We start from the raw sequence: 24,139 nt of genomic DNA, 5'->3' as shown, positions 1-24,139 counted from the left end.
CGTGTGGCGCGAAGGCGCGCCTCCCGGGGTCCCTCCCGCCCCGCCCCCTTCCGCGGCTTGAAAGGGCCGTGGGAATGTGGTGACCCACGAGCCGCAGCCCAGGGAAGAGAGCGGGAGACCGACATGCGTCCTCGTTAGCCGGGTTTGAAGTGGGAAATGCGGAATGGGACAAATTTGGGCACAAAAAGGGCGAGTGGAATTGAGCTTTCTTTTCCTCCCCAGGACGGTATTTTCTTTCTGTACCCACACTTATTTTGCTTCCTGAGCCCTTGGGGACAGGAGAACCATTCTTCTCTTCACGAAGGGAGTTTTCAGCATGAAGGCAACAAGAACGACCCTCCCCCCCTCTCCCCCAGCCCCGTGACCATTTCAGTAGCACAAACCCGGGAGGGTTACAGTGAAGACAGCAACGGCAGGCACTGTTAACATTTATTGTATTTCGAGAGAACCAGAGTCCTAGGTAGTTGCTACCAAGTGGCTTAATTTAGACAAAAAGCCAAGAGGCATCAGTTTATTACCACAGTAGATTTAACAGTGACTCACTAAATTATTTAATAGAACCACTTTCTAGAAAGTACTGATGTAGTCACTCGAATACTGAATTAGGTGAAATACAAGAACACGATACACATCTTGTACAATGCACTTTCAGTTGTCCACAGTTTTGTTTGGTATGAAGCAGATCTCACTTGGTTCTGATGTAGACAATTACTGATAGGATTTTCAAGTTTTTCAGTGTGGGAAAGTCACCGTGACTGTGGCCCTCCTCGTGGGTCCCACAACACCCCCTGGGCAGGTTCAGACTCCACTCACACATCTGCAAAGACTAGAAATGGCCAATCAGGTGAATGCAGGTTTTACTCAAATGAAAACAAAACAAAAAAGACACCGAAAGATTCTACCAGTTAGGACAGTTTCCAGCTCTGTTTGGAAATCTGGGCATGGATCCAGTGGCCATCAAACTCAGAATCAGAACCCTCAGGAAAACTGGAAGAAACTCTTCAAGGACAGCAAAATCAAAGGTTTTCCACCTGAGCCGGAGGGTGGTCAGCACAACGTCACCTCTGCTCTTGGCTCATGAGCCAGGACACAGGGAAACAGATTCACCAGGGGGGCTGGGACAGTTTTAGTTGTAAACTAAGGAAATGAAGACGCCTCAGCCAGAGCATGTACGGATTTTATGAAAGAATAAAGCCCTTAGTATGACGGTCAAAGGCAAAAGAATTCTATCTGCAGTAGCATCCTTGATTAATTTTTCCAACCCAGGGAAACGGAAAATGTTCCAGGCCTTAGGAAAGCACGACACTCAGACAGATGTAAAAAGCCATGATATGCGTCTGTCAAACCTACTGGTCTGTCCAAGTGACCGTTCACAAGCAAAAACCCCACTGGTTTTGGGAAAAGAATTTCCAGCATGGGCTACGAGCACAACTTCGTTCGATACTCTTTGTGCAGCATTTTACCGCTTTGGATTCACCATGCCTATTTTTCTCAAATTAAAGACACATTTTTGGATTGTGCAAGAATATTCTCAGCTTTCCAGGGCAGATTATTTTAATGATGACATGCAACTGTGACTGTCGAAAAAAAAAAAAAAAAAACCCAAGGTTTTTATGCCACTCATAGTGGAAGTTTTCTTGAAAGTCAGATACATGTATATTTAGAAGTATCAACGTAGGTAAGGTATCGACCCAACCCCGACCTGACACCTGTTTGAAGTGTTTCTTTACAAAGGCACAGACAATGACCATGGACATAGGAAATGACCCGTGTAAGTGACGACAATGACACAAGCATGTTTGCAATGTATTATAAACATACTATAAACACTACTACACAAAGTTAATAAAAAACGTATGTCTGTACATTCATCAAACAAACGGCCACGACAGGCCATGTTTTGTCTCCTGGCAGGGTTGTCCCGGACATGCAGGACATGGACGGCTTCAGGGTGGAGACCATACAAAGAAGGAATGTAAGCCCCAGGCACGGGCAGTGCTGGCCACAGCTTGGGTTCTTAGGAAATGTTTCAAAAGCAGCTTTGTTGGAAATTACCTCATTTACTAATAATTTGGAGAAATCTTCATTTTGTTTCTGGTCCAAGAATATGGAAAATCAAAACCGGCAGAAAACCACTTGTGACAGGAGGCGGGGCACATGTGGTGTGCAGGGCGCTGGTTCCAGAGGAGACTCGGACCCGGGTCCCTAACGAGGCTCAGAAGCAGGTGCCGCCTACCTGGTTACTCGGATGAGGACGTCTGTGAGAAGGCCAACGTGACAATCTTGCAACAGGATGACCGTAGACGTGTCTCCTCCTCTGCTCACATCTTGTCAGCAGCTGGCCACAGCCGGCCACAGCAGCCACATTGTTAAGGGCAGAGGCAGGGCCCTCTGGAAGCCGTCCTTTCCCACTGGGCCTCACAGACCCAGCACATCCCGCTGCCCAAGCTGCCTCCAACAAGTACTCTTCGGTGTTTTTTGTAGAGGAAGGAGAGAGGAAGGGATAGAAACCTGGGGAAAGTCTCAGGAGAAACGTCTTCACAGCGGAGGTGAGCGTAGCGTGCGGGCGAGCACACCCCTGCCTGTGCTCTGGACGTAGGAAGTCAGCTTCATAAAAAGGTTACAGTTTTAAAGGCCTCAGTTTAACCCATCATCATGGCAAACTTTTTCAAGTAGGCAGAAGTTAATGAGACTTATTATTGCTCTTTGTTTCCAAGAGATTTGATCTCCAGGAGGGCCTTTTTGAATATATTTTCCAGGTGACCAGTCAACTGGAAAACCAGTGAAAAGGTAATGGGAACCAAGGACCTGAACGACAGGGAGGGGAAATCAGATGAGGGAACCACCAGTGCCTGAAGCGCTCCTGTCAGCTGGTTCACTCAGCTGCAGCAGGCAGGCCTCAGCCGTGTGGCCAACCTTATCCTCTGTGTCGGGCTGCACATGCCACACCCCAGAGCTTGAACCTGGTGCCACGGAGAGGTATTAAAGCCTGGCTGGCAGCGGACGTGCCCCGATCAGAAACCCCACCAGGATGTGGGATGAGGAATAGGGTGAAGAGGTCAGGAGCCTCAACCCGACACAGGGCTCAGATACCCAGCGTGGTGGGTCCATCGCTCTGGGAGGGGAGAGCCAGGCTGAGCCAGGCTGAGCCAGGCTGTGGGTTCAGTACGGGTTACTTGCCATACAGGATGCTTTCCAGAAGCCACCCGTGCCTGGGTTTTCTTCTTTAACACCTTCGCAGTCATTTTAAATGCAGTGTGACAAAAGCCGTAAACACTCCAAAAGATCTTCCCAGCACTCCACCTGCTCATTCATTCAGGAGAGAAAACCTTAACACCCTTGTGCTTGAGACAAAATATGGCGTGGCTCCCGACCAGGTGAGTGATGGCAGGGGCACCTGCAGGGAACCCTTCCGAACTGCCTCTGTTACACACAAAGGCCCAGAAAACAAAAGGGAAGGTCAGTATGTTCCCATCCTGAGTTAAACACTACAGATGTCTGTCCTCTACCTCTGTGACCAGCCGTCACCACATCGGGGGTCCCTGACTGAAGCGCCAGCCACAGGTGAGGGTTGGGACTCTCGGGAGGTGGAGGGCCTAGTGCGGTGGAGACCCTGAAAGGGGCGGGGCACCTTTCCCTAAGTGGTGCTGGATGCTGGCAGCTCTGGGGCAGGAAGGCAAGGGCCCAACATCCTGCCCAGAGGAGCAGGGACCCTCATTTCTGTGCCCGTCTGATCCCTTCCCACTCTACTAGCCCCGTGCACTCAGCTGCTGTGGCCTCCGGCCCAGGCCGTGGGCGCCTTGGCCCTCTCTCAGCATGACAGACTCCCCAGATGGCCCAGGAGCAGAGTGTGCCTTCACGGGCCTTTGACGGCAAGCAGGGGGAGCCGAGCTCTCTGTGCTGGCACCGAGCAGCGGGGAGCAGCGCGCGCTGGCACCCGGATCCAGCTGTCACTTCACAGGGGTCCCCAGTAGCTGTCACACACAGAGAATGAGGGCGTGGCCTAACTGCAACCAGACCTGCAAGCTGGTGATGGGGGTGCAGAGGCCATCTGGAAGTCCCGCCCCCTCGCGCGTGCTCAGCACAGGGTCAGCAGGAGGCAGATTTCACATTGTCTGGCCGTGGCTCAGCAGCAGCTGGCTCCGGTCTCCACCCCAGGAAGCGGACATCTGGCATCCCCGTTCAAGCTCCCGTTGGTTTTCACTAAAAACCTGAAATGGGAGCAGCGAAGGCGGCCCGTCCCGTGGCCTCCTGCACCCCACTGACCCAAGGAGGCCGGGTGTCTGCATCGGTGAGGGGGACAGCAGCAGTGGGCAGCGGCTTGGGGGCCCTGGCCACCCGCCGCAGCTTCCAGAGCTCAGTGGTGTGGTCTGGGGTCCTTGGGGGTCAGTGGCTCCGCTTCGTCCTCTGGCGTTGGGCTGGCGGCCACAGCCAGGCTCTGCATGGCCTCTCGCTGGCGCTGCTTGGCTTTGTTGTAGAGCAGGACGCCAGCCGTCACTAGGACGGTGCCGATGGCTGACAGGCTGGTGACTCTGTTGCCAAACACTATAATACTGAGCCAGATGGATAAGGCGTGCTTCACGGTGCTGGCGACACTGCAACGACAGGGGGTTACGGCCCGGGCTCGGCCCGCTGCCCAGCCGGCACAGACCCGGGGCTCCCTCGCTGGCTCCCTCCTGCTTTCTGGTCATTAGCAAAAATGTCAAACAGAAAAGCAGGGACATGTTATAATAAACAGCCATTATTCCCATCTTCTAGACTTAATTAACATTTCGCTCTATTTGCTTCATCCTTTTTCTTGGAGTGAATTATTTTTAAGCAAATTACAGACGTGATGACATTTTACTGCTAAATAGTTCAGCTTGCCGTCTAAAGAACAAGAGCACTTTGTGCACACCTATGGTAAGGACAGCACTGCGTTCGAGGCTTGGAGCCCGTAGAAATGAAGTTACAAAACACACTGGAAAGTTAATAGTGCTGGTGTTTTGGGGTGATGGTGACTTCTGCTTTATTTCTGGAACTGTCCTGCCTTTTCCAAATTTCCTATAATGAGTAACTATTGCTCTTATGATATGAATAAAACACAAAAAAACCTATTTGCTTTAAAAAAGAATTAGGGGCGCCTGGGTGGCTCAGTCGGTTGAGTGCCCGGCTTCGGCTCAGGTCATGATCTCACCGTTTGTGAGTTCGAGCCCCGCGTCGGGCTCTGTGCTGACAGCTCAGAGCCTGGAGCCTGCTTCAGATACTGTGTCCCCCTCTCTCTCCGCCCCACCCCTGCTTGTGCTCTGTCTCTCTCTGTCTTTCAAGAATGAATAAACATAACAAAATTTTTTTAAAGAATTGGTTTTCTGCTTTTTGCCTTTTGTGAACCATCACTAAGGATCACTGAAAAACAAGGTTTCGGGACTATCCGGAAATAATTCCCGGCTCCAAACAGAAACCAGGGCACGTGACAGACCACCATGCGCTTCAGAAGAACTTAAAAATCACGGCCATTGTCAACATTCTTGCAGACCCTCCCCATTCAAGACCCAGGAAACGTGAGGGCTGCACGGGTCGCAGGCCAGGGCACCGTGCTGGTGCCACCTGTGCCCGCGTGTGGCGGTGCTGCCCTTGGACCTCCGAGCTGCAGAATGTGACCAGTGCGGGGCACGGCTGCTGTGCTGACCTGGGCCAGACCGACGTGGGCAGGAGGAGCGAGAGCCAGCCAGAGAGGCCGTGGGGAGACAGAAACACGGCTGGCACGGCTCGACAAGCCTTCCACGCAGCGTGGTTCCATCAGGCCACTTCTCGGCCAGTTCAGAAATTAGAGAAAGTAAGGCCCGCTAACTTACACGACACGGTGTGGGCAAAGAATAGACTTCTAGGCCGCCGGAGGCGTTAGCTCACGCTTTTCTGCTTGTTATTGAAAACGTCCAGTCTGGAAATGGCACTTTCATTGAACTTTTCCAGTTACAAAAATGAAGAGAAGGCGGTGAGGCCTCTGGCTCACCTCTCAGTTTCTGGAGGTGTGCCTCCAACATGGGAGCCAACGGCCATGTGTGGCTCCTCAAATTTAACTCGTTTAAGGGGCACCTGGGGGGGCTCAGTCGGTTAAGCATCCGACTTCGGCTCAGGTCACGATCTCACAGTTCGTGGGTTCAAGCCCCAGGTCGGGTTCTGTGCTGACAGCTCGGTGCCTGGAGCCTACTTTGGATTCCATCTCTGTCTCTCTCTGCCCCTCCCCACTCGTGTACTGTCTCTCTCCCTCAAAATATGAATCAACATTGAAACAATTTTAAATCGCTTAAAATGAGATAAAATGAAGAATCCCGTCTCTTGTTGCACTCACCACACTTCAGGTGAACCACTGAGGCACACGGCTCCCCCACCGGACAGCCCAGAAGCGAACGTTCCAGCTTCACAGGCGAGTCCACGGACATGCTGTTCCCCACAGAAAAATACTTGAACCACTGCAAACACTTCCTGTGCTAACGTGTCGATTCCTGGTGGGGATTTCATGAACTTTGCTGTGTTTCAAGTAGCACCAAGACAAAACAGCCTGGGAATCACGCCATGTGGCCACAGTCCTCACACTAGCATTTTACAATCATAAATACCTTCCGTAAAAACACCTGGATTTAAATTCTTCTCCTCTGTAAGTGACCTGGACACACCTGGTCTCCTGGGAAGTCACCGTGCTTACCTGAAAGTGACGGGGGAGATTTTGCCCATGAGGGCATAGGCCGTGACACTCTGCAGGTGGAACAGGACGCCGTCCATCAGCAGCAGCAACACGACATCCTGACTGTAACTGAAGCTCTTCCCACTTCTCCCAGTCACCGGCAAGTCCTATGCGCAGAACAGAAATGATGCTCTGCGGGCGCCTGTCTTCCTTCTACTGATCACCGTCAGGAGAGCGCAGGGTCACACGTGCCCAGTAATCTGGGTAAACGAACCGATGCTGAGGAGTGCTCTGAAAATAGCCTTCTAGGGTGACAACCAAACAGTGCTGACCAACATTTTCAACATGCGTGTACACGTGGCCAATAAGCACAGGAGAAAGCACTGGACATCACCGATCATCAGGGAAACACAAATCAACAGCACGATGAGACCACCCCATACCCATCAGGATGTCTACCACCAAAAACAAAAAATCAGGGGCGCCTGGCTGGCTCAGTCGGTTAAGTGTCCGATTTCCGCTCAGGTCATGATCTCACGATTCCTGAGTTCGAGCCCCACGTTGGGCTCTGTGCTGACAGCTCAAGAGTCTGGGGCCTGCTTCGGATTCTGTGTCCCCCCTCTCTCTCTGCCCTTCCCCCTCTCACACTCTGTCTCTCGCTCAAAAATAAACAGAATTTTAAAAAATGAAAAAATAAATAAAAATGACAAGTGCTGACGAGGATGTGGGGCAGCTGAAGCCCTGAGCACGGCTGGTGGGTATATAAAATGGTGCAGCCATTGTGGAAAACCGTCTGACTGCTCCTCAAAAAGTTAAACGGAGAACTACTAGGAGAACCAGCAATCCCGCCTCTGGGTACACGCCCCAAAGAACCGAAGGCAGGGTCTTGAACTGGTGTGTGCATGTTCACATTCACAGCAGGACTGTCCACAAGAGCCAGAATGTGGGAGGAACCCAGGTGTCCGTTAACAGACGGGTGGATGAACAAAACGTGGTCCCAAAACACAGCAGAATATCACCCAGCCCTAAAAAGGAGGAAATGCCAGCACCTGCTACAGAGTGGATGGACCTCGAGGTCATCATGCTCAGTGAAATAAGCCCGTCCCCAAAGGACAAATCCCATAGGATTCCACTTACACGAGGGACCTAGAGTCGTCAGATCCATTGGGACAGAAAGAACAGGGTAGGTGCCAGGGGCTGGGGGAGGGGTGAAGGAGTTCACAAATATGCCACTTCGGCATCAGGGTTATTTTGAGCTGAAGACCCTCAAAACACAGGAGCAAGAAGGGCTCTGGCGTCCCTTTCTCTCCCTGAGAAGCAGGGACAAAGGCCCCACGTGGAGGACGCCCACGCAGCAGGGGGAAAGGAACGCGCGCATCGCCAGGGACCCGAGCCCGGCGGACCTCGTTAAGGTCGCCCTCGCCTGCCTCCACCCCACACACAGCCTACTTTCCCGCAGTCACCTCTCCCTGCTCAGCCTGGCGCGTGAGCGCTCCCGTCCTGGCTTCTTTATGAGGCTCCCGTGTCACATAAAGCTTATGTTACTCGGGCTGTGGGCTTGTCCCCGTGAATCGTCCAGCCGGACACCCTAGGAGGAGAGGTAGAGTCTCACTTCCCCTATGGGGGAAATGGGGAGTTAGTGTTTAACAGAGACAGAGATTCAGTCTGAGATAATTAAAGTCTGCAAATGGATGGTGAGGATGCTTGCCTGACAGCCTGAACATACTTGACATATAGTTTAAAGCGGTTAGAATCATAAATTTTACGTTTACATAGATTTTACCACAGTACACATATTTTTAGATACGCACATTCTTTCAATCATTCCAATTCCAAAAGTGGATCCCAGAAAACCACCTTTTTTAAAAAAAGGTAATTTAGTTTATTTATTTGTTTTTAAAATTTCTTAATGTTTATTTACTTATTTGAGAGAGAGAGAGAGAGAGAGAGAGAGAGAGAGAGAGAGAGAGAATAAGCAGGGAAGGGCAGTGAGAAGGAGAGACAGAATCCCAAGCAGGCCCCGAGCTGTCAGCACAGAGCCCAACCTGGGGCTCGAACTCATGACTCGGATCATGACCTGAGCCAAGATCAAGAGTCGGACGCTTAACTGACTGACCCAGGTGCCTCCCAAGAAAAGCACCTTTATCTGCTAAAGACACAAGAAACTTCCAGTTCTGTGTGAAATGCACCAAGCAGTCAGGTGTCTGTCGAGGGGGCAGTGACAGGTCAGGGCATAGCTGGGCTCTGGAGCACAAGAATAGGACAGAATAGCCCAGTTCCATTTGTGTTTAAAAAAAAAGGTCTGCTCGAACAGATACATATGCTTTTATAAGACTGGTGGGATCACATGACATACATGTACCTGAGTACGTTCCTAGCTACGCAGACCCGTCTGGAAAGGGGCTTTGTAGGAGGGGGTCCAGGAGGGCTCACCGGACAGACCTCCTCTCTTGTTCATGTACTCCTGCCCTGCTGATTGCTCTAGGCGGGCACGCGTGACTTTGAAATAATAATACCAAAACGAGCAAGCCGAAACACCCTGACACAAAGATTTTCAGGAAACTCCCTCAGCTATGGCTTGGCCTCCTGGGGCACCAGGTTCGGCTCCCACCGGTCTCCCTCCTCCTCAAGTGCACCCTGCTGACCCTTCGTGAACGATGCCACGAAGCCACCACGCCAAGGAGCTACCCACGGGACCGGAAAGTGAGACCCCTCCACCCCCGGATGGCTGGTGGCAACGGCAGCCTGGGTGCCCAGCGGCGCCCTGACACTCACCATGAAGAAGATCCAGGCGGGGACCAGCATGGCCACGGCCGCCGCGCTGGTGTAGAACTGCAGCTCCGCGGCCCTGCGGGGGCAACACACACGCCTGACGCTCTCTCCGCACGGCGGAGGCCGGCTTTCAACCAGACAGTTCACAGCGAGAATGCTCTAGAGAACCCGGGCGCCAGGGAGGGCCCGTGTGCCTGCCGGCCGCGCGCCTGGCGCACCCTGCAGGGCAGCCGCGAACGAGCCGGCCGTTGGGGTGCCTTGGCAGGGCAGCTGAAAACAGGTGGGGTTTTTCTTCCAAGTTTCCACAAAGCACTTTTACTTACTTGTTTTTTTAAGTTTATTTATTTCTTTAGTAATCTCTCCACCCAGCGTGGGTCTCAAACCCACGACCCCGAGATCTCAAGAATCACAGGCTCTTCTGACTGAGCCAGCCAGGCGCCCCGTCCACAGAGTACTTTTAAAAGCCACTTAAGCCGAAGGGGGAAAGGTGTCAGGTCTACGGGGGATTCTGAAACTTCAAAAGGGCAGGGAGTCCTCTCGGGCCTATGAAATGGGGAGTTTCACGGGCTAACGATACTTACGAGAACCTGTATTTGTCCCCGCTGAGGAGCTTTTTTGAAAAAACATTTTGCAAACTAGAATAAAGAAAAGAAGAGGTTACCCGGCGATACGAGAAGTTAGCGCAGACCTCGACTGGACCAAGTGTTTGCGTCCTTCCTAAGCAGGGACAACGACGGCGGCCCCTCGGCGATGGCCCCTGCATGTCCGCTGTGAGCCGGGCCCATGCTTGGGGGGCTCCTGGATGTCACTTCACTGTGAGGGGGTCACCAGGCGTGGCCCCTTTACAGAAAGGTAAACTGAGGCACTCAGGTTGAGCAATGTACCTGACGTTACCTAGCTCTCAGGTGTCAAAGGATCCCAAAGTCCCTGCTCTCAGTGCTGCACAAAACCCCACCTTGAACCAAGAGTTCCCATAAATCAGTAACTGCCATGGGCCGGGCACCTGGGGACTCCACGTGTGAGAGCGAGTGAACAAAACAGTCTGAGCACATGAAGACTCCGGTGGAAAAAATATGGACAAAACTCCAGAATGGGACAAACCACAGGGAAAACCCACACGTGGCCAATGAGAAGATGAAAGTGTGCCCAGCTTCCCCAGAAACCAAAGGGCTTGGCACGCCCACTGGTGACTGCTCTCTGGGCTCCAGAAGGCGAAGCTCTTGCTCCAAAACAATCGTTTTGGGCAACGCTGGCAGTGAGGATCGAGAGCCCTGATCCACGTCATGGGCTCGTCTCCCTGATGGGAATTTAGCCTTCGTGATGGTCAAAAACCTAAATGGAGCCTCGTGTGAAGAGACGCTCCATGCGCATCTAAACAGACTCGTTAACTCGCAGGCATCTGTACGCCATACGAGGAGGCGGTCGCAGGGTCCAGGCTTCTGAGAGCCCCTGGTGGCAGCACACGATGCCCACAGGGCCACGCAGAGGGAGCAGAGCATACCCCTCATGAAAGCCGCTCCTACTTTAATGCAAAAACAAGCAGCTACTGGGCCTTTCCACTGGAGGAGAAATACGGACAGGATGCATGATGAGCCTTTATTCGATTTCTAGGAACTATAAATGCAGGCAGAAAAAGCCAGAAGGAAATACATCTGTGTGTCAGAAATGAAATTAAAGGTGACTTTTAAATGTTTACTTGGCGGCGGAATGGAAAACCTCAGGGTGAGGCTGTCCGACTTTAACAGTAAAGCAATGATAAACTCCTGGACGTCCGTGTGGTCGCTTCCTCTCTTTCCCAGAGACAGGACAGACCCTAGAAGCAACTGGCAATCCTCAAAGAGCAGGCCTAGCCGGTGCCTAAGTATGGACTCGGACAGCACAGCCTGGATGCAGCGTGGCAGCTGTACGCTATCCAAGGAGCAATCCAGAACACAACAGCCGGCCCCTTCCTGCTTCAGGACAAGGAACCTCCCATGTGGTGCTCTTCCTCGGGCACCCGACACGGGCTTCCCCTGTGGGCACGGCCTCTCACGGCCCTCGGGGCACAGACAGCCACCAGGCCAGAAACTGCCCCTTTGTTCCCGCTGTAGGACGGCCTCTTCCACTTGGCTTAGCTGAACACCTACGTGTTTACTCACAAGGGGCGTTACCCTTGTAACGTTACTCACAAGGGGCGTTACTCTTGTAACGGTCCCCGGGCCCGCTAGCTTTGTGCATTTGGCCTCCGTTAGCTAACCGTGTCCCTCAGATGCGTGTTCTTAATACCAAGACCATGTGTTGTCAAATTCTGGCTGTTTTTTTAAGAAAAGGTTACCTTACTGGGATACGAGGTACTTTGGTATTTAGGAAAAGGCGGCATCAGTTGGGCCCGGCTTTGAATTACGGGACATAATTCTCAGTCAATCTGGATTTCAACATCCATCATCCCCATCACACCACGTGTCCCCATGCTCTTCCCGACTCACCAGTCCATGATGTTGGTGGACAGCGCGGCCGAAAACCCCAAGACGTTGAAGCTTATCTCCGTTGCCGTGCACAGTGCCAGGCCTCCCATGACGGGGATGAGCGAGAGGTTGACCAGCAGCCCTGGAAAGGGCAAAACACACAAGGGCTGCGGCCGCCAGCCTGCCCGCTGCAACATCGCTTCTGGGTGCCGAGGCCATTTTTATGTCCCTCGTGAAAGCCTCTTTCACTTTAATTCGAAAACATGTAGCTACTGAATCTTTCACTGGAGAAACACAGAGGATCAAAGTGCACGCCTGCCCCAAGCCATCACCCTCTCCCAAGCCAGGCACCGTACGAGCCCTTCCTCGAGGCACGACTGCTGGGCCTGGGGCCGGGGGGCGGAGGGGGGGTGGTGTGGGGGTGGGGAAGGGGGCGGGCAGGACGCATGAGGCTGGGGCCCTGGGCCCCAAAGCCCCTCCCTGGCCAGCACCGAGGATGACGAGGGTGGATGAATGGTCTTTGGAGCAGTCTGTCAAAAAGGGGAACTGGGGGCGGGGGGCCCTGCTGCAGGGAGGCCCCTACATGGTCTGCGTTCTACACTCGAAGTGGAGGTTACTCCTCTGCTGCATTCTGAAATCCAGGAAACTTGACCCAATGGTAAAAAAGCCCGTGGAGCATGATGGAAAGGCACAGCCACTTTGGGAAGGGTGGAGGGCCTCCTGGTACTTTGATTTCAGATACTATTTAGTTTACTCTGAAATTCAAAATAGACGAGGGAAAAAGTCTTCCGTGTTAAGAGGTCCACGCTGACCTTTGGAGACCAAGGCCACCTCCCGGCACAGGACAATGCTGTCCGGACTCAGGTCCCTAGGGAGCTGCCAGCGCCCTCTCGGCTCTGCACGTGGTCTTGTCCTCTGGCCGGCCTGGCAATGTGTGTTGTGTGACAGACGGTCTGTGTGGATCCTAGAGGGCCAGTGGCCGTGAGTGCCGTTTCACCCTTAGAAGGACTTGCTTTCGCTGCTGGGAGGCGTCCATGGGCATCGGCGTGCTCGGGGTCCAGGGTAAGAGCCCAGGGCTTTGCCGGAGATCCCCCTCTCCTGGCAGGCCCCGCCTGCCCTCGGCCCTGCAGCCCCACGAGGCTGGTCTACCTGGAGTGCCAGCCAGTGCTCGAGAACCAGCAAATGCCTCTGTGGGGAGGGCGCCACACATCGGGGTCCCATCTGCAGGTGACCCTCGGCTCTGAAATCCTGGTCCTTCGGTCATTCTCCCCAACTGATTCTTTTTGCTAACTATCACCAAGATGTTGCCGTTGACCTCGCTAAGGGAACTAGCTGACTCGCTACAGGCTTAGCCACCACAGCTAGAGGCCAAATCATGGCATTTTAAAGTTGCCGGAATAAAGTTTTTAGTGTGGCTGAGCCACCGGCTTGATATGAAACCCAGTTCGTTTGTTTCATGTTGCTTATGACTTCTAGGAGCTGCTGTTTACCCTCCGATCAGATTGTCTCACATCACCTAAAACGCCTGTGGGGCTCCAGAGGCACATCTGGGAGGGCGCTCAGCCCTGTCCTTCCTCCCCCATCGGCCTTTTTGTGGGATCTTGTCCTTTTCTTTCTTTTTTTTTTAAAGATTTTTTTTTTTAAGTTTATTTATTTTTGAGAGAGAGTGAGAGAGAGAGAGACAGAGAGAGAACACAAGCAGGGGAGGGGCAGAGAGAGAGGGAGACACAGAATCCCAAGCAGGCTCCAGGCTCTGAGCTGTCAGCACACAGCCCGACGAGGGGCTTGAACTCACTGACTGTGAGATCATGACGTGAGTCGACTTTGGACGCTTAACCGACTGAGCCCGCCAGGCGCCCCTAATCTTTTCCTTTTCTTAATTGAAGCAGATGTGCATCTGCATCTAAACGCGTGTCAGTACTGCTCCTAGATGCGCACTATTCTGCACTCTGGTTATTTTCACGGAACGATACTGGACAGGCTGCGTTTCAAAGGGCTGGCAGGAGAAACGGGGACACGTGCGTGTGATGTGTAGTCAGAAACAGTCTGCCGGTCATTGAGGGTTGGGATTTGTGGATAAATCCGATTTGATGGGCCTTATGGAGGATGGAGAAGTGAGGCTGAGAAGCAGCGATGAACGGGAGGCTGTCGGAGGAGCCGGGGAAGGACACAGGAGGTGGCTGACCTGGGCAAGGGTGTCACCAGGGGCCACCTCGCATGACACGGAAGGTGGTCTTCCTGGGACAAGTGACCATTACTTCTTTCCCCAGCTCCCATGTCCCCACCAACCAGAGGCCTCTGTGCGTCAGCCAAGGTGAACAAACACCTGCTGAAGTGAACGCGTGAGGCACTCACGACCGGGCTAGGAGAACGTTCCAGGGGGGCTGTGGAACCGTTCACCCTGGCGTAGCGCCCCAGCCCCCACCCAGGCGGGCTTACCTGTGTGCTCCCCGAGGATCATCCGGGACATAATCACGGTGAAAATGGGAGCAGAGCTCTTCACTGTTTCAGCAAACGAAACCGCCACGTTTTTCAGGCTGACCAGACCCAAAACCACCGTCGCAAACCTGCAAATAAGCCCAAAGTGTCATTAGGACTGAGGAGTCCATTTGTAGCTGCACAACAGACCTTCTGAGGAGCTGGCTGTTCTCCTCCCCCGCTCCCCGCCCTCCTCCCCTGCTCCCCGCCCTCCTCGCCTCCCATGAAGGTGAAGGTGAAGGGCCCTGTGGGAAGTAGGTCCCACCTGCAAGGTGCAGCAGGCCCAGGGAGAGGAGGGGCGTGTCTCTCAAACCATTATTAAATTACACTCATGGCTGTTCCAGAAAGAATCTGATTGCACCCAGATCCACAGAACCAATACATTTGTCGTCCTAATATCTAGACGGCCCTGATGATTATATAAAACGTGCAATGAAACACACGTGATCACCAGCTGGTCTCCCACTTAGTGACGGCAAAGACAGTTTATGCACATAAAAAACTTCAACTCTCAACCAAAATGTCAGATTCCTTACCTCATTAGACCCACAAACAGCATGATCATGATGAAATTGGGGGGATAAGAAAGCCGGGTTTTGTGTTGATATAAACAGCAAGGAACAAATATTTTAATGCATCCAATAAACGTAGTTGACAACATTTGCACAGCACCTGAAGGAGGCAGAGAAGAAGGCCAAGTTCAAAAGGGAGAACTACTTCCCTTGCTGGTGTGCAGGCAGACAGGACAAGCCGTTCTGCGGCGCAGACACAGCTCCCATCCTGAACCCTCGGCGCCCTCCTTCCCAGGGGCTGTGGGCTCCTCCGTGTGCTTCCCGCGTGGAGACAGCACCGACCTGTGAGCACGCGGGCCTGGCCCTCAGCCCCGGAGGCGGGGGACCCGCCTTACCCAGCATGCTGGGCTCCCCTTCCAGCAGGGACAGGATGTACTTGTTGAGAAAGAGGGTGCAGAAGCTGAAGAAGAACCACAGCGTCAGGTAGAGCAGAGCCCGGGAGCTCCACACGCCCAGGTCCGACTCGATGACCGTGGTCTCCGTGATGGTGATGGTGAGCACGTTCTCCTCGGGGGCGCCCTCGCTCCTGCTGAAAACCATCTTCTCGCTGCGGGGGCCGAAGAGAGAGCCCCAGCCGAGGAGCGGCTTCCCCTTGGGCCGGTCCTCGGGGCCAGGGGCCAGCTCTGCCGGCGCCGAGGGTTTCGCTGAGGCTGACATGCTTGTCTCCTCCGGACCGTGGGCAGCATGGGTCGGGCTGGCTCCCGGGTGAAGGCCTGCACCACCCGGGGAGCGGTGGCCGTCACTCGCCCCTCGCCAGGGGACGCAGGCTCAAGCTGTTAAGGAAAGACAACGCGTTCCTGATGGTGAACATTTGAATGTCCTTAAAAGTTTCAGGCACCGATCTGAAGTAACTCTGAAAATGCAAATATGGAACTTCGGTCTTGTTTTCACATCTGCTTGCTAGTCTAACTGCCACGGAAGGACGGGAGCCCCGACAGCTCCCAAGCCTCCTCCCCAAGGTGCTGAAAACCAAAGCCTCCGCACCTGGCCTTCCCCAGGCACCCACCGCGTGCACGGAGACCTGGACGACCCCGCCCCGGCCTTTGCCACCAGGTCCCCGAAGCCATCCCGAGGGCTCTGCCCCTTCCCGCCCGTTCTGTGGTCCCCGCTGCTGTAATGCACACTGCCGCTCTCCCACACCTCACCTGGCTTTTAATATTTTATCCAGCTTTAAAAAAATTTTTTTAACGTTTATTTATTATCGAGAGACAGAGAGAGACAGAGCATGAGCAGGGGAGGGGCAGAGAGAGAGGGAGACACAGAATCCAGAGCAGCTCCAGGTTCCGAGCTGTCAGCACAGAGCCTGACGTGGGGCTCGAACCCACAAACCGCAAGATCATGACCTGAGTCAAAGTCGGACGCTTAACCGACTGAGCCACCCAGGTGTCCCAACTTAAAACAATTTTTATTTTTAAGTAAACTCCATGCCCAACGTGGAGCTCAAACTCACAACCTGAAACCAAGCATTGCACGCTCCGCTGGCTGAGCCCGCGGGGCGCCCCTGGTGTCTTGTTATTTCCTTAAGCTTTCGATCCCTTCCTGTATCTTTTGTTTTATGGCCTCTCACAGCTCATCACCCAGGACCTTAGCGAGGTCACCCTGGTGTCTTGTGTGTGCCAGCAGACTCTGGCCTTGGGGCTGGACTGCACTTTACGGTCACCTCCCGTCAGATCCTGATACGCAGGGACCCCACACACCCTGGGCCGGGGGGTTACTTCCAGAGTTGAGGGCTTGGGGTCTGCTGCTGCTACGTGCCCCAGGGGTGTCACTGGCCCAGGACCCATTTTATGCTTTCTATCTTTTTTTACTGTTTATTTTTGAGAGGGGGGAGGGGCAGCGAGAGGGGGAGACGGGATGTGAAACAGGTGCTGTGCTGACAGCAGTGAGTCCGACATGGGACTCGAACTCATGAACTGTGAGATCATGACCTGAGCCGAAGTCAGGTGCCTAACCCCTGAGCCACCCAGGCGCCCCTTTACGCTACTTTCTAGATGAACCCTGCGGCATACGAAACCCACACCTGCCAGTCTCAGACCTGTGGGCATGGCTCCTGAGGTGAGCCCCCGGCCTCTCTCCAGGGATCACAGGCTGAGTCACACCCGGCTTCTCCCGTGGCGGGCTGGCCAGTTCTCCAAGCCCCTGCTTTAAGCAGAGTCCCAGTGACAACCGCCTGCCCCGTCTCAGGAGGGCCAGGGTCCCATCTCCTTCCCCAATGACATCAAACCCGGGACCCCAGGCGGCCTCCGATGGGCTGGCCACTCGGATTTCCTGTTCCCTCAGTTTCTGACGCCTGGGGTTTCCTCTGTTTGGGGGAACTCAGTCACACATCTAAAAGGATGTCCGTCGTATTTCATCCCTAACATCCAGGCGTGTGGAGCAGGGGGCGGCCGGGCGCTGAGGTGGCCACACCGTCAGCGGGGGCGGCACCCCCCCTCTCCGGCCCCGGCCCCTCCAGCAGGACATCGCTCGGGGCTCAGGCTGCCCACTGTCCCACCTGCCCCACCGGCCCTGCGCCTCTGCGGGCAAGGGCCCAAAGGCTCCTAGCACTTCAGATTCTGACTTCCCCACAGCCCAAAGCTGGTTCCTGTCCTGCCCCCAGGCAGAGGCAGCACCAGAGACGCGGCCGTCCTCCCCCTGCCCTGCCTCAGCCCCTGGCGTCCCTCCCCCTGTCCACGAGCCAGGAGCCACGAGCCCCAGCGAGCGCCCTCGTCTTGGCCAGTCTGCCCGCACGCACCCCAACCCCCGCTGCACCAGGACAGCCTCCCCAGAGTGCAGCGTAGGTCATGACGAGGGGTGCCGGCCCTTCCGTGGGCCCCCACCGCCCCCACCCGAGGACGAGCTCAAGGGCTCTGGACGCTGACTGCAACACTCGTGTTCTGCTTGCTCTTCCCCAGCCCGGTCCCACTGTTTTGTTCAGGGTGACGACGTGTCCGTGGGTTCCGTGCAGCTAGACTGGCCGGGCCAGAGGCGACGTGGGGAGTCCGTGCTCTACCCCCACCCGCCTGGAACCAGGGTCTGGCTGCAGGTGCAGGTGAAAGGCAGGGACAAGCCCACTGCTGTGGCACAGGGTCTCTGAGAGCAGAGGGAGCACCGCAACCCCAAAGGCCTCCAGGCCCCAGACCCTGGCTCCTTACAGAGGGAGTGAGGAACCCTTCTGCCCGGGGCCTGGCTGCCCGCCCTGTCTCCCTGCCCCTCGCCGCCTCTGTGATCTGGGGGCAGCATTTGGCACAGGGGCCCTGAAGCCGCTGCTGAGATTCCAAGGTCGACCCAGTTTGCAGGGCAAGGGGCTACCGATCCAGAGGCACCCACGGGACCCACAGTCCCAGCGAAGAACAGGCTGGCGGGGAGAGGACCCCTCACAGCATCCATCCCCCACCCCCACCCCCGCCCGGGCTTCCCTCTGAGGATCTCCCAACATCCTAGGAGGAGCTGTGGTGCCACCCTCACTCTCCTCCTTAATAAAGTCCAGTCTCGCTCCCACTGAGAAGCCGGGGCCATCCCTGCCCCCAGTCATCGTCAGAGACCTAAGAAACCAGAAACAACCATTTGAATGACACACATATTCTCTTCGTATATAGACCTTTAACAAGAAAGTAGATTTTAAATGAAGGAGGACACGGCTCCAATCCTCATGCCTGAATCACGCCTGGACACAACCCTCTGCTAACAAACATTCACACTGTGCCCCCGTGAACATTCTGCGCGCGCCTTTCCGTGTGTTTCTGTTGGACCTGCGCCCGGGAGCGACACCTTGGTCATGGGTGCCTATGGCGTCCAAAGACACAGCACCAACCTGCACCTGGCCACTTCACTCGCCCTTGCTGCTCCTGTGTCCTGCCGCTCCGCTCCCGTAGGGTCGCACGGGGAAGCACCCTTCCGGCAGGCCAGGGGAGGCCCTCAATGCTGGCGGCACACGCACACGCCCAGAGCTCAAACAAGCTGGCCTCAGGGGGCCCAGCTCTGCGCACACCAGTGAGCACAGGGATTCATGGGTGCGGCCCAAGCACCAGAACGGTTTCTAGCTCCTTGGCTGATTCTCAACCGCGGCCAAACAGAGAGCCACCGCGCTCCCACCCAGGCACCCACAGTTGTCACTGACTGTCCCAGGCTGAAAACACCCACAGCACAGACGCAAACAGGTTGCAGACCTAACCGGTGTGGATGTGTCCTTTCTAGAGTCTTTGCGAGTGACAGGAAGCAACGAAAGAAGGGACAACCCACGAGGCCGTGGCTGGGGTCGGCTGCAGGAGCAGAGGTGGTGGTCCTGGGGGGAAGGGGGGTGCTGTGAGCCCTTCAGGCACCTCAAACACATCGCCTGAGGGCGGGGTTAATGCCGCAGTTCTGTTCCTAGCAGAACAAAAGCAAAACACAACCTAAATGTCTCCTGAAGCAGAAACAAGTGAGAGCACACAGCGGGGCCGAGGCGCACAGCAGTGGGGTGCGGGCCTCCGCCACCACAGCCAACGGGGAAACCTTCCAGCTGCCGGAGCCCCGAAACGACAAAACCCAGCGGTGGAAGGCAATCTATGACACGCTTACCCACAAGGCTGTCCCCCCCAAGACCACCCACATTCTTACATATTCTTACAAACAAAGAGTGTAAAAGAGTGTAAAAGAGTGGTGAGCAGGGAACTCAGGCCCCGTCCCGCAGACCAGCGGCCAACACACCAGTGATCCCATCCCCCATGTCCAGAACAAGGCACGGGCAGCCAGGGGCAGAGGCCCAGGCCACCACAAAACACTCACCTTCCAGTGCATGGTCTTTTTAGGACCATCAACATCTCCAAAGACAGTCCACCCAGTCCGGTGACAAACCAACGTGACAACTGGGCACAGGGACGGGCAGACCCCTGACCTCACGTCCGGCCGGGGGGATAGAGGGGCAGGGGCCCTCCAAGTGTGCAAGGCTCCCACACCAAGTCCAAATATGAACACCAGGTCTGGGGCCGTCCAGGGCAGAACAGATGCTGGCTCTGCCTCTGTCCTTCACATCAACACTCGCTAATCACACAGGGATTCCCGGCCTTGCTTGCTTCCGTTTGGTGGGGCGGAAACTCGCGGAGGTGGGGGACAGAAGAAGGCAAGGGTGCCAAGGGGCTTGGTCAGGAGAGTGAAGAACTCAACTCCTCCGGGGGCCTGGGGTGGGGGCTGAAATAGGCGGGGGAAGCAGGGGCCGAGGACCACAGAGTGGCCAGGCAAACCACCAGAGGAATCTTCTCTGGAGAACTCAACAGGCAAAGGAGAGACCTCAAGTAAGGAATCGAGGCCCCAGGGAGAGGTCTGAACAGAGACTGCAGCTGAGCTGCCTGCTGGGACATGAGCAAGACAGGAAACGTGAGGAAGGGGCTGGAAGGAGGGCAGAGCGGGAGGAAGGTCAGTCCCAGAAGGGGGGTACCAGAGAGAAGTGCCCAGCCACAAGGAGATACAAGCAGGAAAGGGCCCTTGGAAATCCAGAACAGGGCAGCAGGAGCGAAATCTCACCAGAAGCTCCTAGGAAGCTCCAGCTCAGGGCAGGACCCCCCCAAAAAGGAGCCGGGGGCTGCTCCCAGCTACACCCACAGATCTGCTCCCAAGAAAAGCTTCCTCAATTCAGGCCTGAAGACCTTGGCAGGTTGAGATCAATGGATGCAGATCAAAGATCAAAGATCAAAGATCACTGCTGAGAGGGGGTGGCCAGTGGGGGAGGGGCGGCAGCCTGGCCACTGCAGGGAGGGATAGGACCTCAGGGCCCCAGGTCCTAAAGCTCTCAGAAGGACAGGAGGGCCAGGCAGACACCACGGGGGGTGGGGGGCGGGGGGGGTGAGGTAGACGGAATGTCCAGAGAGGAGTCACCCGCCTGCGGAGCTGAAGCAAGGGCGCGCTTGCGTCCACACTGCTCCCCGGCAGGTGCAGACTAGTCACAGGCAGGAGGCCTGACTTCACCCTGAGACACTGGCACCGGAAGCGAGCTGCCGCAGCTGAAATCACTAGAGATGAGAGAGTCCACGTTTGCCCCGATCCATTAAGAAGAGTGTGGTATTGCCGTGGTGTTGGTGCCCACAGACACACAACCGCAATGTAGTCGCGAGCATACGTCAGACACACCCAAAAGTACGCACATCACAAAGGTCAAGACCACCGGCAAAGACCCGGGGGGGGGGGGGGGGGGGGGGGGGGGGGGGGGGGTCGGGACACGCGGTCACTGAATGCAAGGTGGGATTGTCCCCGGACAGGACCACCCACCAGAAAAGGGACACCCGTGGCATATTGGCTGAAGTTGAATACAGTCTGCAGATTAGACAGTGGTCTTGTCCCCAGGTTAAGATCTGGGACGATACTCCTGGACTACTCACTAAATCGAACTAAGCTCATGTAAGACGTCAGCGGGAGGGGCTGGGAGATGGGGACACAGGTAAAGTTTTTTCTTCTGCAAGTCTACAAGTTTCTTAAAACAAAAAGTTGAAAAATTTGAAATAAAAAACTCGAGCGATGGGTTAAACAGAAATGATTAGAGCTGAATAAAAAGTTATTTGAAAAAAATATCTGAGGAAATTATCTGGAATGCAGCACAGAGACATGAAATTAAAATCTTAAAGAGACGTTAACCCAAGCATGGAAAAAATAAGAAGAAAGAAATTTCCAGCAGAGAAAAAAAGAGATGAAGAAGGGGTGCCTACTAGCTCAGTTGGGGGAGCCTGCAACTTTTTTTTTTTTAATTTTTCATGTTTATTTATTTTTTATAAGAATGAGAGAGACAGAGCATGAGCGGGGGAGGGGCAGAGAGAGAGGGAGACACAGAGTCCGAGGCAGCTCCAGGCTTCGAGCCATCAGCACAGAGCCCGATGCAGGGCTCAAACTCACGGACTGCGAGATCATGACCTGAGCCGAAGTCCGACGCTTCACTGACTGAGCCACCCAGGTGCCCCTAATGGGGAGCGTGCAACTCTTGATCTTGGGGTTGTGAGTTCAAGCTCCACATTGGGTGTAGATATTACTTAAAAAAAAAAAATAGATATAAAGAAGACAAAACTTTGAGAAGTAACAGAAAATCTGAGTTCTGGAGTCAGAATATACCTTAAAAAGAATAAATAAGAAACCCACATGGAGACACACAGTGGTGAGCCACAGAACGCCACAGAGGGAAGGTTCTGATGCACCCAGGCTGAGTACAGATCACGCACAAGACAACAATATTAAAATTACACCGAGCAACTAGAAACGCGGGAGGGTAAGCCCAAGACAAAGGAGACTGGTGGTGGGCCAAGAGGGGGCACGAAGAGGGGACAACAGAGGACAAGTTCTCAAATGTACCTGTTTAGATAGTTGTGACTTCTGGAACTATATGAACGCTTAAATGCTTAAAAACCAAAAATAGTCAGGGGCAACTGGGGGGCTCAGTCGGTTAAGCGTCCGACTTCGGCTCAGGTCATGATCTCACAGTTCATGAGTTCGAGCCCCGCGTTGGGCTCTGTGCTGACAACTCGGTGCCTGGAGCCTGCGTCGGATTCTGTGTCTACTTCTCTCTCCACCCCTCCCCGGCTCAGGCGTGCTCTCTCTCTTAAAAAATGAATAAACGTTTAAAAAAAAAAAAGTGGGGCGCCTGGGTGGCTCAGTCAGTTAAGCGTCGGACTTCGGCTCAGGTCATGATCTCACGGTCCGTGGGTTCGAGCCCCGTGTCGGGCTCTGTGCTGACAGCTCAGAGCCTGGAGCCTATTTCAGATTCTGTGTCTCCCTCTTTCTCTGCCCCTCCCCTGTTCATGCTCTCTCTCTCTCTGTCTCAAAAATAAATAAATGTTAAAAAAAAAAATTTAAAAAAATACGATTAAATTAAAAAAAGTCAAATTGATGGGGTTTTGCGGTGATAGGGGTTCAGAGCTGACGGCCAAGAAAGAATTCTTAAGACATCTTTGGTGCAAAAAGGTGATTTTATTAAAGCTCAGGGACAGGACCCATGGGCAGAAAGCACTGCACTGGGGTCGTACGGACTGACTGGCTATATACTGTGGAGTTGGGGGAGGGAAAGATGAGAGGAAGTTTCTAGAGGGATTTTCATGTACTAAAGAAGACTCCCGGGATGCCAGACGCCTTGCTATCGTCAAGCTAGGGCTGTTTTCTCTCTAGTGAAACATTAACATTAGGACAGTAGGGGTTTCTGGAGAAATGTCCTGCTCTGTATTTGCCACAAGTATCTGTCAATGGACTGCGGGTCATAAGGACATTTAAGGAAATTTAACGTCACCTGCCACTTCCTTCTCGCCTCTGTTCCCACATCACCACGGAGGGGAGAGTGATGTTGGGGCTCCAGGGAACTGAGCCTACAGGTTTCTGGAGATTAGGCTATTGGCAAGATTGCTTTTTTCTTGTAATTTACTAAGATATTTGTAAACTGATGGAGACTCCGGTCCTGCAGGACTGTGATCTCTATCAGCTACCATTGGTTTTCTGTCCTCTCCTTTGTCCTTGGGTGGTCGGCAGTGCCTGAGGAATGTCACACGTATCTCACCTGGTGCCGGAGGAGGGGGGGCATACTAGCTTGTGATTTGCCCTCAGCTTGCCTTATGCTCCCTCATCACAATCAATAAAATTTCTAAAGTGTGATACGGGGGCACCTCGGTGGCCAAATCAGTTAAGCATCCTACTCTGGACTTTGGCTCAGGTCACAATCTCAGGGCTTGTGAGTTTGAGCCCCGCATCGGGCTCTGGGCTGACAGTGTGGAACCTGCTTGGGATTCTCTCTCTCTCTCTCTCTCTCTCTCTCTCTCTCTCTCTCGCTCCCCCCCCCCTCTCTCTCTCTCTCTCCCTCTGCCCCTCCCCCGCTCACACACACAGGCACACATACTCTCTCGCTTTCAAAATAAATATGAAAAATAAAGTGAGATGCAAACAAAAATACATGAGCCAAACCACAAATCAAATAAATAACACAGTCACACTGAAGAGAGGAGATAAAGAACCCACCCAAGTACCTTCTGAACATGGTATTTAAAATATACGTGCTCAGATTCAAGACCAAAAGAATCCTAAGCAAACACTGAACTCTAAAAGGTAGGCTTTTTTCTTGAGTCGTGGGTCAGGAATTCTGGGTTGAGCAATAAGGCAGTATATTGCAGCTAACGGGAGCGAGACCTCGGGTGTCTTCAGACCCGGCACAGACACAGGGAGCAGGAAGGGTGAAACGGACAGTGGCGTTGAGAGGAGCGGAGGAATCAGGCAGCGGCACTCAAGGGTCC

General features: G+C 54.1%; 1 protein-coding gene across 2 annotated transcripts in view; it reads right to left on the bottom strand.

The window, feature by feature from the left end:
- Window positions 1-417: 417 nt before the first annotated feature.
- The window catches only part of SLC35E2B (solute carrier family 35 member E2B), a 28,514-nt gene continuing 4,792 nt past the window's right edge, over window positions 418-24,139 (bottom strand). Inside the window, exons 2-10 of one of the 2 annotated variants that reach the window (XR_007454950.1) lie at window positions 15,266-15,703; window positions 14,895-15,030; window positions 14,320-14,447; window positions 11,902-12,022; window positions 10,018-10,071; window positions 9,440-9,512; window positions 6,686-6,831; window positions 2,237-4,595; window positions 418-826 (exon numbers count right to left, since the gene is read on the bottom strand). Coding sequence is in view for 1 of the 2 variants with exons in the window: in XM_049618271.1 (XP_049474228.1) it covers window positions 4,358-4,595; window positions 6,686-6,831; window positions 9,440-9,512; window positions 10,018-10,071; window positions 11,902-12,022; window positions 14,320-14,447; window positions 14,895-15,030; window positions 15,266-15,587 (1,218 nt within the window). In the remaining variant the exon portion in view is untranslated. Of the gene's footprint in view, window positions 4,596-6,685; window positions 6,832-9,439; window positions 9,513-10,017; window positions 10,072-11,901; window positions 12,023-14,319; window positions 14,448-14,894; window positions 15,031-15,265; window positions 15,704-24,139 lie in introns of both variants that reach the window. The other variant, XM_049618271.1, reaches the window with a different exon arrangement.

Source organism: Panthera uncia, assembly GCF_023721935.1.
Source record: "Panthera uncia isolate 11264 chromosome C1 unlocalized genomic scaffold, Puncia_PCG_1.0 HiC_scaffold_4, whole genome shotgun sequence".
NCBI classification, from domain to species: Eukaryota; Metazoa; Chordata; class Mammalia; order Carnivora; family Felidae; genus Panthera; species Panthera uncia.
Note: the sequence above shows the minus strand (reverse complement) of the source record. Positions and strands in the feature narration are given on the sequence as shown.